Genomic DNA, 16,518 nt, shown 5'->3' on the forward strand with positions numbered 1-16,518 from the left:
AATTCAGTTTCTAATGAATGTGTAGCCTTTAAAGGTTGTACATGTAACACAAGACGCAATCAGTCAAAGACCCGGATCTTGCTTTGAGGTTAAAGATTCAGCGTACACACCAGTTGAAAGCTTTCATCTGCGAAAATGTTCCTGTTGACGTCAGACCCCTAAAAAGTTATTTAGTTCAACGTCACTAACCAGAGACTTGTGCTTTCTGTGCCTCATCTAGAAAACAAATCGTGGTGAAACATTAGAACTTGATCGATTTTTGGCAGTGCAACACCGTCTATTAATGCATAACAGCCTCAGGCGATCTGTTGTTGTTGTTGTTGTCGTGGTCTGGTGTTGGGATAAAGCCGGCCACTCTGTACGTGACGTGAGGCTGATTGCCAGTTAGTATGGACATCACTGGCAGTGGGATGTTCTCACCGACAATCAGGAGCCAACCTCTGTGTCCAGTCACTGACCGCTGTCCCTTTACTTCCCAGTGATGCGGTTAACCAAACCGACACTCTTTACCAACCTGCCCGTGACATGCGAAGACCGAGATCTGCCAGGTAAGCCTGCTCCGCTTCGGTGATGAAGTGCGAATTGGAATTTAATTCTCTGTTTACACACATCTGTTGCATAGGAGAACACGGTGAGTTGTTGCTGTTTGCATTGTCACCACCGCGTTGCTAGATGGCTTATTCACTGTCTCCCCCTTTTCTGCATTATTTATTGACATTGCACGTTTACGTTCAGACTTGTTGACAGCTGTGCTACTGTGCTTCAGTTTGTTTGTCACAAGGCTTCACGTCATGTTGAAGAGGAAATGGGAGAAAAGAAAACATGAGCAACACAATCCTGCTGGTCTTTGTTCTGCAGAGTGTACAGATTCAGTCACAGTCTTGGCACGCCAGAAAACAAGTTTCCAAAAAAACATTTCTTTTTTCGTCACATTGTTGTTGTTTTTTTATGTCTCGTACGACAACAAAGTAGTTCAAAAGAATCCAAGAGGTTTTCGCCAGACATTTCAGGCTCCATCACCTGCATTGCATTCCAGTTAAATTACACCTATGACTGCGATTGAGACATCGACAGACAGGCTTCAGAACACAAAGGAGGAGCTTATTAACATTTCATAATCATGAGCACAAAGGGAAGCAACAAAAGCACGGACACCAGGCTGGAATGGATGTCTTAGTTCTACTTTTAGTGTCTCTGAGGGCATTGCCTCTGCTTTTTTAATTGATGGAGTTTCACAAACATCCCACTTCCATGGTCATGTTGAAACCTTTACTTGAGGGAACAATAGCGCATATCTTAATGTTATAAAAATGTCATTAAAGGGATCAACACGTATGCAGGACAAAAAACAAAAATGTGTACTTTTAATCTAAGCCTGCCGTAATGAGATAATATAATAACTGATTGTTGTAATAATGCAGGGATTGGTTGCCTACAATGTAGCCTGTTCAATTGTTGGGAATTTTCCTAAACTTGTAATTTATTGACTTCTGCAAAGTTCTAAATCATTTCGATTTTAAAACATTCTTTACAGACTAGTCGCTGAAATATAAACAGACAAAATGTAATGAAAGTATAATTTAAAATGTAATTTGAACCGCGTTTAGCTACTATTTTGTGTTGCATTTGCTTTAAATCCAGTGCACGTCTGTATTATATTTCTACACTCTCACAACCTTCTTGTGCTGTGAAGTTTGGGGCTTTTTTTCCCCCTCTGATGACATGACAGAGAAATGTGACCGCTGCACTGGTAACTGAGCTGCCGACAAACCACCAATCACAGTGACACTTCTAAGAAGGATCACTATATATATGGCGACGACTTATCTGAAAGTTCACAAAGATTAATGGGTTGAATTTGACATGAGATACATGGAAGCATTTTTCTCTTTTGCTATCGAGTTATAGCTTTAAAGGGAGCGTCAACATTCTCAAGCTCATACTTGTTTTATCGGATTAGATTTATGCCTCAATGTTAAGAAACCACATTAAGTTTCCTTATCATGTCAGTCTGGATAGATACCTGTATCCTCCATGTGACACAGGAAGGCGACAAATTTAATGCAACAACCTCGATATGAATATGAACGTTGATATGTTGCCGTTGTGGTTGATGCGTGCAGAATTGCTCTCCTGGAATGGGAAAGGTGTGTCTCATGTTGGGACTATGTTACAGTTGAGATCTCAAGGTTGTGTAGAGATATAACAGACTGGACTTGTATTCTGGGCTGTAGGTGTAGTTTTTTGGTTACATCTGACTTTGATGTTCAATGTGTTAAGTCTCGTGTGAGCTCCAGTTCTCATTTCATTGTTATTTTATAGGGGATTTGTTCGGTCTACTCATGAGGGAGGACCCCTCCACCATCAAAGGAGCCGAGGCGTTGATGCTGGGAGAGATGCTCACGTTACCACAGAACTTTGGGTAATCCACGCTGACCAACCAATGAGCGCTCGGTTTTCCTTTTTGTGGAGCAGACGCTTGTTTTTAAAGTTCGACGACTTGACTTTTCCCCACTTCTGTGTGTTGTTACACAGGAACATTTTTCTCGGCGAGACCTTCTCCAGTTACATCAGTGTGCACAACGACAGCAACCAGGTCGTGAAGGATGTCCTGGTGAAGGTGCTGAGAGAGAGAGACCTTTCCCAGCAGTCGTTACACACTTTTCTCTCTAGTTTTACCCACAACTCTCCTCTCCTATCAGGCCGACCTGCAGACCAGCTCGCAGAGGCTTAACCTCTCGGCGTCCAACTCGGCGGTGGCCGAGCTCAAACCCGAGTGCTGCATCGATGACGTCATCCACCACGAGGTCAAAGAAATTGGAACGCACATGTGAGTGTTTGCACTCCGACCAGAAGCATGAGCGAGCGAGCAGTCTTCACCTTTTTGGAAACCATGCGCAAAAATTTAACCAAACAACACAGTTTTTTGACTGAAACTCCTTCATAACATGCTGATGCTTAGTTTTATTGTGATTTCTGTTACAGATTATGATTATTTAGGTCCTAATCTTTCCAAAAAAAAGTGTCTTATTAGTATGTGGGATGTTGTTGAGACAATCTAGACAAAATTGGTTCCACAGCTTTCAACGGGTTAAAAAACTTTGCGCGCGTTTCTTTGCTATTCTAAATGTTTCTTTCCCTCCGATTTCCAGCTTAGTTTGTGCGGTCAGTTACACCACCCAGTACGGGGAGAAGCTCTACTTTCGAAAGTTCTTCAAATTCCAGGTGAGTTGTGTATATTTGCAGGCTCTCGTTAGATGACGGCGGTCCGAACCCCCGTGTGAGACCCGAAGAGACCCGAGGAATGTCACATGTCCACGACAGAGAGAACGCAATTACCAGGGGGGGAGGAGGAAGACTGTGGATTTCGGGGCGTCGCCCCGTCTATCGTCTCTCAGCTCGTGAGCCGACGGTCCACGACTCTGATTCCCAGATTCTTCCTTTTCCTCAGCTGAAGAGTTACTGTCATGTGTTTAGTTTGTTCTTCCTGCTGAATGGAAACACAGTGTGAGAAAACCGCAGCGTTCAATCTGCAATCTATCCTCCATCAGGTTCTGAAGCCGCTGGATGTGAAGACCAAGTTCTACAACGCAGAGGTGAGTCTGCCACCACCGGAAAATAATTAATAATAATAATAATAATAATAATAATAAGCTGTCGTCATATGACACGCAAGTTCTTATTGTAGCACATGACATGCTTCATTTCACATTTCATTTCATAGTTAGGAATGTTTCCATACGCTAATAAGGGCAGATAGAATATGAACGCTCTCCTGGAAAACCCTTGTACCTCCCAGTAATGTCAACGTAACAGAAACAAACGTAAATCTTTTATTGTTTCAAGAGTCGGAGGTCAAGCGTTTTCCTCACAGAGGCAGCAAGCTTTTTCTTTTTCATACCAATAGTTGTGTTTTTGTTGTGCAAATATTCACTGTCATCATCTTTTGGCACGTAACTTCATTTGTTCATTATGTCTTGTATTTTATTTTCTCCATCAGAGCGACCTCAGTTCTGTGGTAATTGTTCCTTCTGTTCTCACTGCTGGGCGTTAGCTTCTCTTTAACCCTCTCCGGTGCAGCGGACTCTGTCTCTCTGGCGGCTGATCGGAGGGAGCAAAGTAAAAGAATGGAAAGTGACGTGAAAAACGCCCTCAAGGCGGTCATAGAGCAACGATTGACCTTGCACCTTCGGCACAAACCTTTCCATTGTTTCCCTTTTGCCCTTTCTCTTGGACGCTTGTGCTTTCTTGCAAACTCATCCGACACAGGGCATGGACTTTTTCAATCAAAAGTTTGTGGTGTTTTAATCGTGGTGGAGCGCATTCGATCCTGCTCTTCCTCATCAAATCGTTTTTTTGCACTGTGATTACTCCCAAAAACCTAACATTGCAGACGGGAACGAACGTGCACAGATGCTTTACTGATTCTCCTTTTTAATTTTTGTATTTTTTACTCCTGTATTTTCCGGGTTGAAGGAGCGACGCAGCCGGTCCGGTGACGCCCTGACCAAACCCCAAACACGCTCTCGTTTACCAAATCATTTCCCGTCGGGTCCGAACACGTTTGATTACACGTGACGCACATGTTTGATCACATGTGACACCGCGTGGGGGTGTTGAGCGGTTTGGAATGGCTTTGCATGGAGCAGAGACGCTAATGCTGACTATAACGGTTCACGGCCACTTCTTTTATGTTATGAATTGCAAGGCATGGACTAATCTCTGCTTTTCCCCTCTCATGTTTCTGACTGTATAGTAGAGGTTGCACTCGAGCTTTGACAGTCGAGTAGAGACCACTGCGGTCCTAGGTTAGGTATTGTTTGACATATTCAAGTGTGTATATATATATCTATATATTATTCAAGTTTTTTGTCTTAAACGTAAGTTACTTTACTTTTTAATGCTAATATCATCAGGTATGGGTACGGTTGGTGGAATTTCAAATATTTCAGGATAGTCTATAATAGCAGTGATGTCATCGTCATATTGCTTTCTCGTATACAGTATAGTATTTGAATGAATAAAGTTCATCTGAAAGGCTTCAGCTGTCTTAAGTCGGTCCAAAGCACTATGATGATAACACTAAAAACATGCCAATAATTGACCAGCGATCAGGATATACTATGATACTTGGCCGAAATTGTCGTCATGAAATGCTTTATAAAGTGTTGTGGTTATTGATTTATAGCATTATGAGTGCCTATAAATGTAATTATAAGAAAGTTGTCATGCATTCCATGTTTTTGCAATGCGTTGTAGACACGGCCGTCGTCTGAAAGGCTAACTAGTCACAGTATTGGTGAAAAACACAACTAGTTTAATGGTCGAGGGATCTGTCTTGTGCAACCCCTACTGTCTGCTCCGCTGGTCAGCTCTTGCACTAACAATGTCCTCCAAGGCACATTGAGCAAATAATAACATGTATGTGTGATCCATGTTGCCACCTGACTCTCACATCACCTAAAAAATAAGTTAGAAAAACAAAGGAAATGTTCACGTGTCACGCTTGTAAGCGCATTAAAAGGAGTTGCGGTTGTGCGTCATCATCCCTCCTGACTTGATGGGGGACTGAAGGCACCGACCTTTTTAAGCATAAAGTTCATCTGAAAGGCTTCAGCTGTCTTAAGTCGGTCCAATCAAATGGGTCTTTTTGCAAAGTGCACTGCACAGGGATGATAAAAACCAGGGAGACTTTGGGAAATGATCATTTGTTTTGTCAAAAGCATCACATTTGGCTTTAATCAAACTTTAGAAGGCATTTTGAGGAGCAAAACCACTGCAGTCAGCAACTCTCGTACTTACGGACGGACGTGAACCTTCCCCATTTTAAGGCCATAGGATTGTACACAGGCCCAATTAACTCTAATAATCCTAATACCTCTCGATGAAGTGGATGTGTTTGCTCAGTCGGCCTTGGAGGTGATGTCATTGAGCTAGATTGTGGGGCAGAGGAAAACCTTACTCAGTGACCTCTGGCTTCTCCGCACCCAGACGGATGAAGTGTTCCTGGAGGCTCAGATTCAGAACATCACCACCTCCCCAATGTTCATGGAGAAGGTGTCCCTGGAGCCCTCCCTGATGTACAACGTCACCGAGCTCAACACGGTCACAGGTGGAGACGATGGGTAAAAGCCTTTAAAAAAAATCCTTCTCATTTATGCATTTTTTGCTTCCTGACTCTCACTCGTTGCTTTTTTTCTTCTCGCTGCCAGAGAGTCCACTTTTGGCAAAATGTCCTACCTGCAGCCCACGGACACGCGGCAGTACCTGTACTGCCTGAAGCCGAAGCCGGAGTACGCGGAGAAGGCCGGCGTCATCAAGGGCGTGACTGTGATCGGGAAGCTGGACATCGTGTGGAAGACCAACCTCGGGGAGCGAGGGAGGCTGCAGACCAGCCAGCTGCAGAGAATGGTACGAGGTCGCTTCTATTAAGGGAGTCGGCCTGCGGCCTAAATATTTATTTTTAAAAAAAAATCTCATTTTATTCTCTACGTCTCCAGGCTCCGGGGTACGGAGACATCCGGCTGTCTTTGGAGATGATTCCTGACACGGTCAACCTCGAAGAACCTTTCGACATTATCTGTAAAATCACCAACTGCAGGTACAAAACCAACACATGAAAAAAACAGTCCAACGTACGATAAAATCACTGAAAAGCAGGCATGACGGTAACAACCGTTTTGTGTGTGTTTTTGGTAGTGAAAGAACCATGGACCTGGTGATGGAGATGTGCAACACCAGGTCCATCCACTGGTGCGGCGTCTCGGGGCGTCAGCTGGGGAAACTCAGCCCGGGGGCCTTCCTCTCTCTACCACTCATTCTCCTCTCCTCCGTCCAGGGTCTGCAGGTAGGATTGAGACCTTTAGAAATAAACCCAATGGTTCACTACCATGGCTCACTAGCGTTCTCGTTCACTAGTGTTGTTCACTAGTGTTCTCTCTCACTAGCGTTCCCGCTCACTAAAGTTGCTCACTAGCGGTGTCTCTCACTAACGTTCTCGCTCACTAGTGTTCTCTGCGTCTTTCTTTTCAGAGTATTTCCGGATTGAGGCTCACGGATACGTTCCTGAAGAGGACGTACGAGTATGATGACATCGCCCAGGTGTGCGTGGTCTGCCCTTACACAAGCAATGAGTGCTAGGACATTTTATTTTATTTTTTTTGCATTTTAGCTATAAATGGACCAACAGTGGAATTCTGCACATAACATTTCACTCTTTCTGCAACCCGAGGGGATGACGCTGTAAATTTTTAAATGAATTGTGAATAATATAAATCCCTTCTCTTTGAAGATATGATATGAAGAATGATATAAATGTGCATAAATGTTAATAAAATATCTGTACACTTTGATCACCGTAGTGTCCAGGGTGATTTTTATAATGTGTTTTTAATGTAGAATCTGATTGTTAGCGGCTATTCAAAGACATTATTCAACACAAAAGATGTCACAAGTTCAATTTTAAGACATTTATTCACATGTTTTTTACACAAAACACTGTGCCGCCTTAGTATACCTACTTGTTTCCATCACGCGTCTGATCTCAAATACCAGATTTAAGAGCATGCAAAATGAACAACCTGTATACTTCGTCACGAGTTAATAAACATTTAATTATGATTAAAGGGGAGATATTTATATTTTTCTAAAGTGCAATAACAACACAATGCAGGCTGCAAACACTGCTATACGATGACATGGTTGTCTTCATCAGAAGTTAAATAGTACTATTAAATAGTAAGCAGTGATGTATACGAGTATTACGACGAGCGTATCCGGTCTACAAAAATAATATTACACAAGAGGCGATATAAATCTGATGTGTTCCGGTTGTTGTATACGAGCAAAAGTCGGACATGTTCCCTGCAGCGCTGTGAAAGTACATTCCTCCCTCGCCCTCGTGGGTGTCATGACTAGACGAGGAGGATCCCGGACGCGTCCACGGCATATAAAACACGATCTCTGCAGAATGTAAGAAGCACTGAAGACAGAACGAGCTCACGTCCCCCCCAGCGGGCTGAATGAGTTCTCGGCTCTTTTTACGATGAGGTGTTTACGATGTGTTTTTCCGTATATATACACGTGTGTGTGGATGCTTCATGTCGTGGTCCGGCCTCGAGGTTCCTTCGTCTCTCTCTCGTCAAAGCAAAGTGCCTTCAGCCCCATCCTTGTCTCTTCCTTCCAGCTGTGCCGCGGATTTGATTTCAAGAAATGGGTGTAGAGATTGTAATCGCGCCGTATGGTTGCCCTTCCTTGGAAAAAAAAAATTAAATGTGAGACTGAAAAAAAACAAAAACAATGTGTGTTAATGAATTGTATGGAAGCCCGTTTCCGCCGAACACAAAAAGCCATAATTACGAGATAAAAAGTTATAATCTTATACAAAAAAAGGGTTACAAGCCGCTACTAACTTCGATGGGTGTCCCTGCTAGCCCCCCGCTGGAGCCAGCTAGCGCTGATGCTAGTTACCCGCTAGCTCAACAACCACCGAAGGCAGCAGGACCAGGCCCGGCTCGACGCCTGACGCAGGCAGTAGCAGCAGCAGCTAGCGGTAAGCTAGCAGCAGCGCTAGCAGCAGCGCTAGCTTGCTACAGCGGTCAGTAGCAGCAGCAGCAGCTAGCAGGGAGCTAGCAGCAGCGCTAGTTTGCTACAGCGGGGAGCTAGCAGCAGCGCTAGTTTGCTACCGTGGGGACACCCACCCGAGGTAGGAGCGGCTTGTAGCCCAACTTTTACGATAGTTATCTCATTATGAATTTTTAAAAAAAACTTTTAATAATGACACTTTTTTTGGGTGGAAACAAGCTTCCATAGATAGATAGATATTCTTCTTTCATTAAGGTATTTTTTTGCTGGGGCTTTACATATAAAAACACCTGAGTCGATCATGAGTGCTCCTCGGCGCTGCCGCTGAAGGAGCGGCTCCGGATGTGGTTCCTCAGCTGCTCGATGAGCTCCGGGTTCTGCTGCTGGATCTGCTGAGCAAACTGTTGTCCCCTGCAGAGACACGAGACACTTGTGTTCACCTTCTGCACAGCAACGGCTCACTATTCAAATGTCTAATAAGCAGGCAAAATTAAATGAAAATGCCAAAAGGGACAGCCTCTGAAGCAAATTTCTACAGGACTTTCTGCAAAAAGATGGCGTTTGTATGCTATGTTGGTACAATCTTTCCGTATATGACATTGTTTGGGAAATATATTATGAAAATTATTTTTGACAGGATTTGCATGACACCGCTCTCCTGTCTGTGCAGTAAATATAAAGCTTCTATACCAGTAGATGGTTAGCCTAGCTTAGTATTAAGGGCCTTTACAGACCAGGAGGGTAGGCTTTTTTTCTCTCATGGGAATAATGCACACGTCAATATGTATATATATTTTTTTAATGCTTTACTCCTCTACTTTCACACAGAATGCAAATGTTATGCGGCAAAAATAGTAGTGTAATTTTTAAACGCATTAAATCAACCATATATATAAGTGTGCGACTATTCAGAGGACTTTTTCCGTTCTTACCTTTCACAATAAAAGCCCAAGACAAAACCACCGCCTTACTGTTTACCAGCGGGAACTCAAATTCACTCACTTCATTTGTCGTGTTAAGCAGCCGTAAGAATGGAAAAGTCTCCAGGAAGTGTTTTTTTCTCCCTTTATTTATGTATTACTCACTTAATATGTTATATTTAAACATGTATGACTCATTAAAACTCTCCATATAACTCAAGCAGCCGTGTTCGAGTGTACTTACGCTTCAATTAAGCTGGAGATGTCCGACAGCCCCCCAACTCCGGCTGCAGGGCCCCCGACTGCGTTGGTCATCATCCCTGACATCCTGACACCGGGGCACAGGGACGGAGAGTCAACCAATGTTTTTAACAACTTCACGCTGAGAGGCAGTCAATTTGTTTTTGAACACTCACAGCTGCTGCACTTGTTGGTTCTGCATCACGCTCGCGGCCTGTGAACACAAATCAAACGTTTGAAGCCGCGTCGTGGCTGACTCAGATGTGTGTATCTCGTCGTCACCGGAGAGACAGTAACGGGCCGACTGTTGTTACTCGCGGGACTAATTAGGGAAATATTAGAGTCTAACATCGGCAGCGACAAAATAAGCACACGACAGCTGTCTCCAGAACAAATAGTGAGCTTACTGAACAACTGTAACTTTGATGGCACAGCCAGACTCTTTATGCACACGCACGCACGCACGCACGCACGCACGCACGCACGCACGCACGCACGCACGCACGCACGCACGCACGCACGCACGCACGCACGCACGCACGCACGCACGCACGCACGCACGCACGCACACACACACACACACACACACACACACACACACACACACACACACACACACACACACACACACACACACACACACACACACACACACACACACACACACACACACACACACGTAGTATTTATGCTGATTTGACCACATACAACGCAGTGTGCGTCCATCTTTATTATTCCCATTTACCTGGATGACATCATCACAAAGCGACACTTCCTTGAACAAGAGGTCAAGATAATACAACACACACACATATCCTGTATGTATGTATGTATGTATGTATGTATGTATGTATGTATGTATGTATGTATGTATGTATGCATGTATATATATATATATATATATATATATATATATATATATATATATATATATATATATATATATTATTGGGACTCATGCTTACCATGCTGATGAAGGCGGGGTTGTTGATTAAACTAGCCATGTCGAATCCCAATCCAGCGGCCATCTGTGGCACACATTCACAGACAAGTCCACTATAAACATTGCTCCGTAATATATATGTGTATGTATATACACATATATATGTGTGTGTGTGTTTGTGTGTTACGTCCTGTGTGCTGTGACTCACTGGGCTGGTCGCTTCTTTCTGCTTCTGCTCCGCTACCTTCAGGTTAGACTTGTATGTGTCGTTCTCGGGGTCCAACACCAGAGCTTTCTTAAAGTAGGTGATGGCCTCCGGATACTTGCTCATGGCCGTCAGAGCCAAGCTGGAGCCCCAAATAAATATATTTTTTTAAAAAGGACACAGAGATCATTTGCTGTAAAGCATCATGGGGCAGATTCCTGTTGAGGAAAAGAAAGCCGGCGGCGCTCCTCACCCCATCCTGCCGTACGCTTTGCTGTAGGTCGGGTCGATCCCGATGGCACGTTCGCAGTCCCCGGTGGCCTCCGTGTAACTCCCCAGTTTACTGTGAGCTGCAGCCCTGCATCACATATTCATATATATATTTATTTATATGTATATAAAATGTTCATCACCAGCTAGCATTACATCACGTCCACGTACCACACCGACCATCCAACAACATCCACTGCTGCTTAACGCTGCTTTTCCTGCTGTTGTATAAATATACATACATGCGTACGTACATATGTACATACATACATACCTGTTGCAGTAGTACACAGCGTTTCTCAGGTCCAGCTCGATGGCCTTTGTGTAGCACTCCACTGCACATCTGTAGTTCTCCTCCTTCATGTGATTGTTCCCTAAAAAATTCAAACGAATTGTTTACACGTAGAAGTAAGTTATTAACATGTATTGTAATTAACCTGGTATCGATATAAAAACATGTTTAGAGCTGTGGTAAAGGTTGACAACGCATGGAAAACATAAGAGTTTTAGTTATTTTGCAGGACTTTCTGTCTACATAATGTTGAGGGTTTTATCTCATATGCATGGAAATAACAAAGATTAATGTGTGCTTTTCATTTCACTCTACAAGGGCTCCAGTTTTCTTTCAGAGGTCAATTCTATATTCAGAAATACATGAATAAAGGCATGAATAAAGGAAGCGCATCGCCTCACAGGTTCCTCTTTCACTGCTTTTAAAAGATTCAAACTGTCGTGTGCTTTCATCTAGTGAGGAACGGAGTGCTTTGGTCTTCTTTTAAACCCTCTGAAAGCAAACTTCTACCCAGAAGCTTCTCCTGGTTTCTATCCGCACTCTGAGATCTGAGATCTGAGGTCTGAAGCACAGCTCTGTCGCAGAGGCGGCGGCGTCGCCATTGAGCATCACCTTCATTCTTCAGCTGCTCCGCTCGCTCGCTGTCCTCCGGAGATGGAGAGCTCTCCGGCACGGTGATGTTGTCGTTCTAGAAGCAAAAGAAGAACAGAAGAATCATCACTGGGAGGTGAAAGGACCGGCGGCTGCACTGGAAGACAGAAAGGTTGTTACACCAACAGCTGGAGGGATATCCTGATGATGTCATTTACAACTGCACAGTGTTGACTGTGGACGATGCAACACGCAGGTTACCTCCACCCGGATGCTGCGTCAGCTGAGTTAACATGTTCACATTAATAGTGATGATGTCACTTTACATTTAGCTGACGCTTTTCAAAAAAAGAGACTTACAATAGGTGCATTCAACCGTGAGTAGAAACTCAAGAAAGTACAACTTCTTCAAGAAAGTTAAAGTACAAAGTGCTACCTAAGTGCTGCTTTCTTTATTCAAGGTGTAGTTGGAAAAGATGTGTTTTAAGTTGGCGGAGAAAGATGTAGAGACTTCCTGCTGTCAGCAAACAGTCGTGACTTTGAGTGAGTAATGTTTATTTGTGTCGCACTTTTTACAGACAAGGGTCACAATGTGCTGAACAGGGATCAGGAAAACATACATAAATAAATAAGAGTGTTAAAAACCAGATTGACAATTACAGGGCCAAACATTTCAACAGAAAAAAGGACAAAGAGCTGGTCAGAGGGCTTGTTTTATATGGAAGCCCATTTCTGCTACAAAAAAAAGTTATAATTATGACAGTAAGTCAAGTATTTCTTTCTCCAAAATGCCTTTTTTCTTTTTTTCATAATTATGAACTCTTTTTTTGTTGTCATGATTTTATTTTTTGACGGTAACTGGCTTCCATTTCCGCCACACACAAAAATTAAGACCAAAAAAAAAAAGTAATAATAATTAGGACCCGAAAAAAAGAGTTAATCGACTTTTTTTTTTTATAGAAAAAGGGGTGAGGGCCCGTAACCTTGGGTTCAGCTCGCGGAGGCTGCGAGCTGCGACTCACCTTCAGCAGCGAGTTGAGGAATATCTCCGTCAGCGGCTGCGGCGCGGCGAGGTGGCACTCGCTGGAGCTGATCCGAAAGGTCGTCTCCAGACACTGGATCGCGACTGCGGCGGCGGAACGATGGAGGACGGACGAGGAGGTAAAAGTAGTATTAGTATCATGGTGACTTGTGATTCTTTTCTTAGGGTAAAAGCGACTCCTGTTTGTTCTCTCTTCTCCAGCACAGTGGGATGAGAACATAACGGGGGGAGCGACCCGTGTCCGCTCGCGCCCGGCGGGCTGACCCACCTTCCAGACTCTCCTGCTCGTCAGAGTTCAGAGCGCCGCGATGCGTTTGATCTCGAAGGAACTGCACGATAGAGAATGCCAGACGCTTCTCCACTGCCATGTTTACCTCGAGTCTGCTGCGCGCACACACACACACACACACACACACACACACACACACACACACACACACACACACACACACACACACACACACACACACACACACACACACACACACACACACACACACACGCACACACAACGTTGTTTGGAGCAAAACAGAGAGGCACCCACATAAAAATATACACAACCCCCGACCCCCTTCCCACCAAAAAAAACACACACACACAAACAAACATGCAAACAAACAAACACACAGGACGTCGTTTGGAGCAAAGCAGAGAGGAACCCACACAACAATGAGTGTATTATTCATCGGGTGACACTTTATATAAGCAGACACAAAAATAAAAATAACAAGAATGAAAGATATGTGTGTGTGTGTGTGTGTGTGTGTATATATGTATATATATATATATATATATATATATATATATATATATATATATATATAAATATATATATATATATATATATATATATATATATATATATATATATATATATATATATATATATATATATATTCCATTTAAACAAGAGAAAGTGCAAACATGAAAACTATGTGTATTTGAAGTGTAAATGAATGTAAATGAACTATTATAGAGTTCTGTGTGAGAGTTATTAACCAGAGCGGACTATCAACTGAACGAGCGGCCACACAGGAGTTATGGTTCATTAATTCATGCATTGGTTGAGGAATATGCATATGATACAATGAACATGACCTGCAGCTTGTGTTGTGAGCTCTAACAGTGCAGCACCCTCGTCACGTGTCCCCTCCTCAGGAAAGTGTATTAAATCAACTTCTACCAACCAAAGGCTCCGCAGCAGATTGTTTAACGTTATTATTCTATTACATCCAACAAATACTAAAAAAAGGAGGCTGCTGTGCATCTGCTTCTTGTTTCCAAGACAACTCGCGGGAGGATAAAAGCAAAAATAAACGATTCTTCTTGGTACCAACAACAAGAAACCTGCTCCATTAAAAAAAAAGATGGATGCATATGAATGTGTTTTCCAGTGTGTGTCCCAGCAGCAGCAGCAGCAGCAGCGGGGGCAAACCGGGACCCCGATGTGAATTGATATGCTGAACATGATTTTAGGGACGTAAACACACCACACGTCCATCACGTGCTGATGCCATTTGGGGTTGCGTTTAGTTTCGGGTCTGCGCTCGCGCAGCCGCTCCTCCCCCGTAAACGCAGCGATGCAGAAGCTGTGATGTAATAACGGGGGACCATATGTGTATGTGCTCATTATATATTTATTTATTAATACAATGCATTCAAGAAAACACCAAGCAATGACGCGTGCAGGAGTGTGTCACGCATCAGAGCTCGTGCAGCCCTGTGCAGCTCGTGGGATGCTGAAAAACCATCACACGCGTCTGTGAGACAAGGCAGCAACACACACGGGCGCGAGGACAGGAACAGGTCGACCTCACACACACCCTCACACACACACATACACACACATTTTACCCCCTTTACCCCCACCCTGCAACCTTCAAACAGCAGTGTATAAATAACATTGTGTCGCCCCCCCCGCCCACCTACCTGAGCTCTTCTCCAGCTGTCTGCTGCTCACGGCGTCATGAGGACTTGTGTCGGATGTGTTCTGCGTCTGCGCATGCGCACTTGAAAGCGGAAATAAGAAGCGTTTTTTTTCTTCTTCTTCTCTCCACACTGTTGTGGACACCAGCAGCAGCACCAGGTCGCACTGAGCTACAGTAAGAAGAGAAGAAAGTGCTGTTGGCTTTTTTTCTTCTTCTTTATTCCTTTGTCATTTTATTTTTTTGCACGACATTTTTAAAAGCACACAAGCCGTGCATGACCCCGCCAGCATGTGTGCACTACTAAGAGTTGCAGTGTGCCGGGCGCTTTGCAGGTATGCTTCAGGACCAACAGGATCTCTGCCATGTGTATTAACCTGTGTAAATAGACTCTGACATTGCTTTTTTTATTATTATTTCCTGTGTATTCTATTTAGCATACACATGTATGTTGCAACGCGCTGGCCTCTGCCCCCACTTGCACTTAACGAAATTAATCACTCAGATGTTTATACCTTTTGGCAGCGCATCCTTGCAAATTATTCCACACTTTAATGTTCCTCCTCCTTGGCCATGAAACTGTACACTAAGTGGGGAAAGGTCACCGCTCGGCATGGAAGCAATGCGGGGCACATTTCAAGTGTTGACCTTGAGGAATTTACTGCTTACAGTAAGGCCCGGCCCACCTGTCGGGTTCAATCCGAGGGTGCTGAAGTACTGTTTAAAAAAAAACAAAAAACGTTGAGGTTGGTGTCTAATTCCTTTTCCAGCGCCTCGAAGCCTCTGCTGAGAATGACCATCCAGAACGGGCGCGTGCTCCCTGCCAGAGACCGCTCGCAGGCCGGGAACGAGGCCAACAACACCCTGAGGTGGGACCTGACCCCGGATGACATCCGGGCCGCGACAGATGGCCTGATGGCTCGCGTGAAGGCGGCCTACGACCACGTCGGGTCTCTACAGGTGGAGAGCGTTTCCGTGGAGAACACGCTGAGAGCCCTGGCCCACGCCAAGCTGGATTATGCGTGTAAGCGTCACAAGCAGCTGGGGGTATTCTGCAATTTTTAATTGTGTGTGTGTGTGTGTGTGTGTGTGTGTGTGTGTGTGTGTGTGTGTGTGTAGCCTCTTTGTTCTATTAAAGGTGACATGTTCCTTCATTGTCATGCCACCTTTTCCAATCGATTATAGCTGATTCATGAAGGTACAATCTGTAATAACATTCACAAGGCCTTTTTTCTTCTTGTTTTCTCCTTCTGTTCCCGTAGCATCACTCCATGTCCTGGACTTCCCCCAGTTTGTGTGTCCTTCTAAAGAGGTCCGGGCGGCGAGCACGGAGGCCGACAAGAAGCTGTCTGAGTTCGACGTGGAGATCAGCATGAGGGAGGACGTGTTCCAGCGCCTCACGGCCCTGCAGGTACACGCCAAGGAACCTCGCGATAGCTTCCCATTTAGCATCGGAAAGAAATGTAATCTGCTTCTGCTCTATTCAAAAAGTGGCTGACATAGATAG

The 16,518-nt window shown here is 44.2% G+C and overlaps 2 protein-coding genes across 4 annotated transcripts; one reads left to right on the top strand and one right to left on the bottom strand.

Annotated features, from left to right (window-relative positions):
- The first annotated feature begins 481 nt into the window (after positions 1–481).
- On the top strand, positions 482–7,352 carry LOC137798652 (trafficking protein particle complex subunit 13-like). Its single transcript, XM_068595543.1, has 11 exons — positions 482–548; positions 2,323–2,422; positions 2,536–2,620; positions 2,703–2,830; positions 3,153–3,225; positions 3,552–3,596; positions 5,992–6,125; positions 6,213–6,411; positions 6,501–6,601; positions 6,700–6,847; positions 7,033–7,352. Exons 1-11 carry the CDS (start codon positions 482–484, stop codon positions 7,138–7,140), a joined length of 1,188 nt encoding a protein of 395 aa, XP_068451644.1. The 3' UTR covers positions 7,141–7,352.
- Positions 7,353–7,621: 269 nt separating this feature from the next.
- Positions 7,622–15,081, bottom strand: LOC137798651 (small glutamine-rich tetratricopeptide repeat-containing protein beta-like). Of its 3 annotated transcripts, none has more exons than XM_068595541.1 (12): positions 15,016–15,081; positions 13,355–13,470; positions 13,067–13,170; positions 12,066–12,141; positions 11,436–11,535; positions 11,145–11,249; positions 10,895–11,033; positions 10,709–10,771; positions 9,920–9,957; positions 9,748–9,831; positions 8,874–8,994; positions 7,622–8,252 (listed from the first exon to the last, which is right to left on the bottom strand). In XM_068595541.1, the coding sequence occupies exons 2-11, from the start codon at positions 13,452–13,454 to the stop codon at positions 8,883–8,885; spliced, it is 921 nt and encodes a 306-aa protein (XP_068451642.1). In that variant the 5' UTR covers positions 13,455–13,470; positions 15,016–15,081; the 3' UTR covers positions 7,622–8,252; positions 8,874–8,882. The 3 variants fall into 3 exon arrangements, with proteins under 3 accessions (XP_068451642.1, XP_068451640.1, XP_068451641.1); XM_068595539.1 differs by having other exon boundaries at positions 7,622–8,279; XM_068595540.1 differs by having other exon boundaries at positions 7,622–8,279; positions 13,355–13,467; positions 15,016–15,080.
- Positions 15,082–16,518: the final 1,437 nt, after the last annotated feature.

The sequence above is a fragment of the Clinocottus analis genome, unplaced genomic scaffold, assembly GCF_023055335.1.
Source record: "Clinocottus analis isolate CAN_PGR_092001 unplaced genomic scaffold, fCliAna1.0.p SCAF_302, whole genome shotgun sequence".
Classification (NCBI taxonomy): domain Eukaryota; kingdom Metazoa; phylum Chordata; class Actinopteri; order Perciformes; family Cottidae; genus Clinocottus; species Clinocottus analis.

Coding starts and splice junctions, on each gene's coding strand:
- LOC137798652 (XM_068595543.1), top strand. CDS start 482: ATGCGGTTAACCAAACCGACACTCTTTACCAACCTGCCCGTGACATGC. Junction 2,423..2,535: donor ACGTTACCACAGAACTTTGG/GTAATCCACGCT, acceptor GTTGTTACACAG/GAACATTTTTCTCGGCGAGA. Junction 6,848..7,032: donor CCTCCGTCCAGGGTCTGCAG/GTAGGATTGAGA, acceptor CTTTCTTTTCAG/AGTATTTCCGGATTGAGGCT.
- LOC137798651 (XM_068595541.1), bottom strand. CDS start 13,454: ATGGCAGTGGAGAAGCGTCTGGCATTCTCTATCGTGCAGTTCCTTCGA. Junction 12,142..13,066: donor TCCTCAACTCGCTGCTGAAG/GTGAGTCGCAGC, acceptor TTTTGCTTCTAG/AACGACAACATCACCGTGCC. Junction 11,034..11,144: donor AAAGCGTACGGCAGGATGGG/GTGAGGAGCGCC, acceptor TTGGGGCTCCAG/CTTGGCTCTGACGGCCATGA.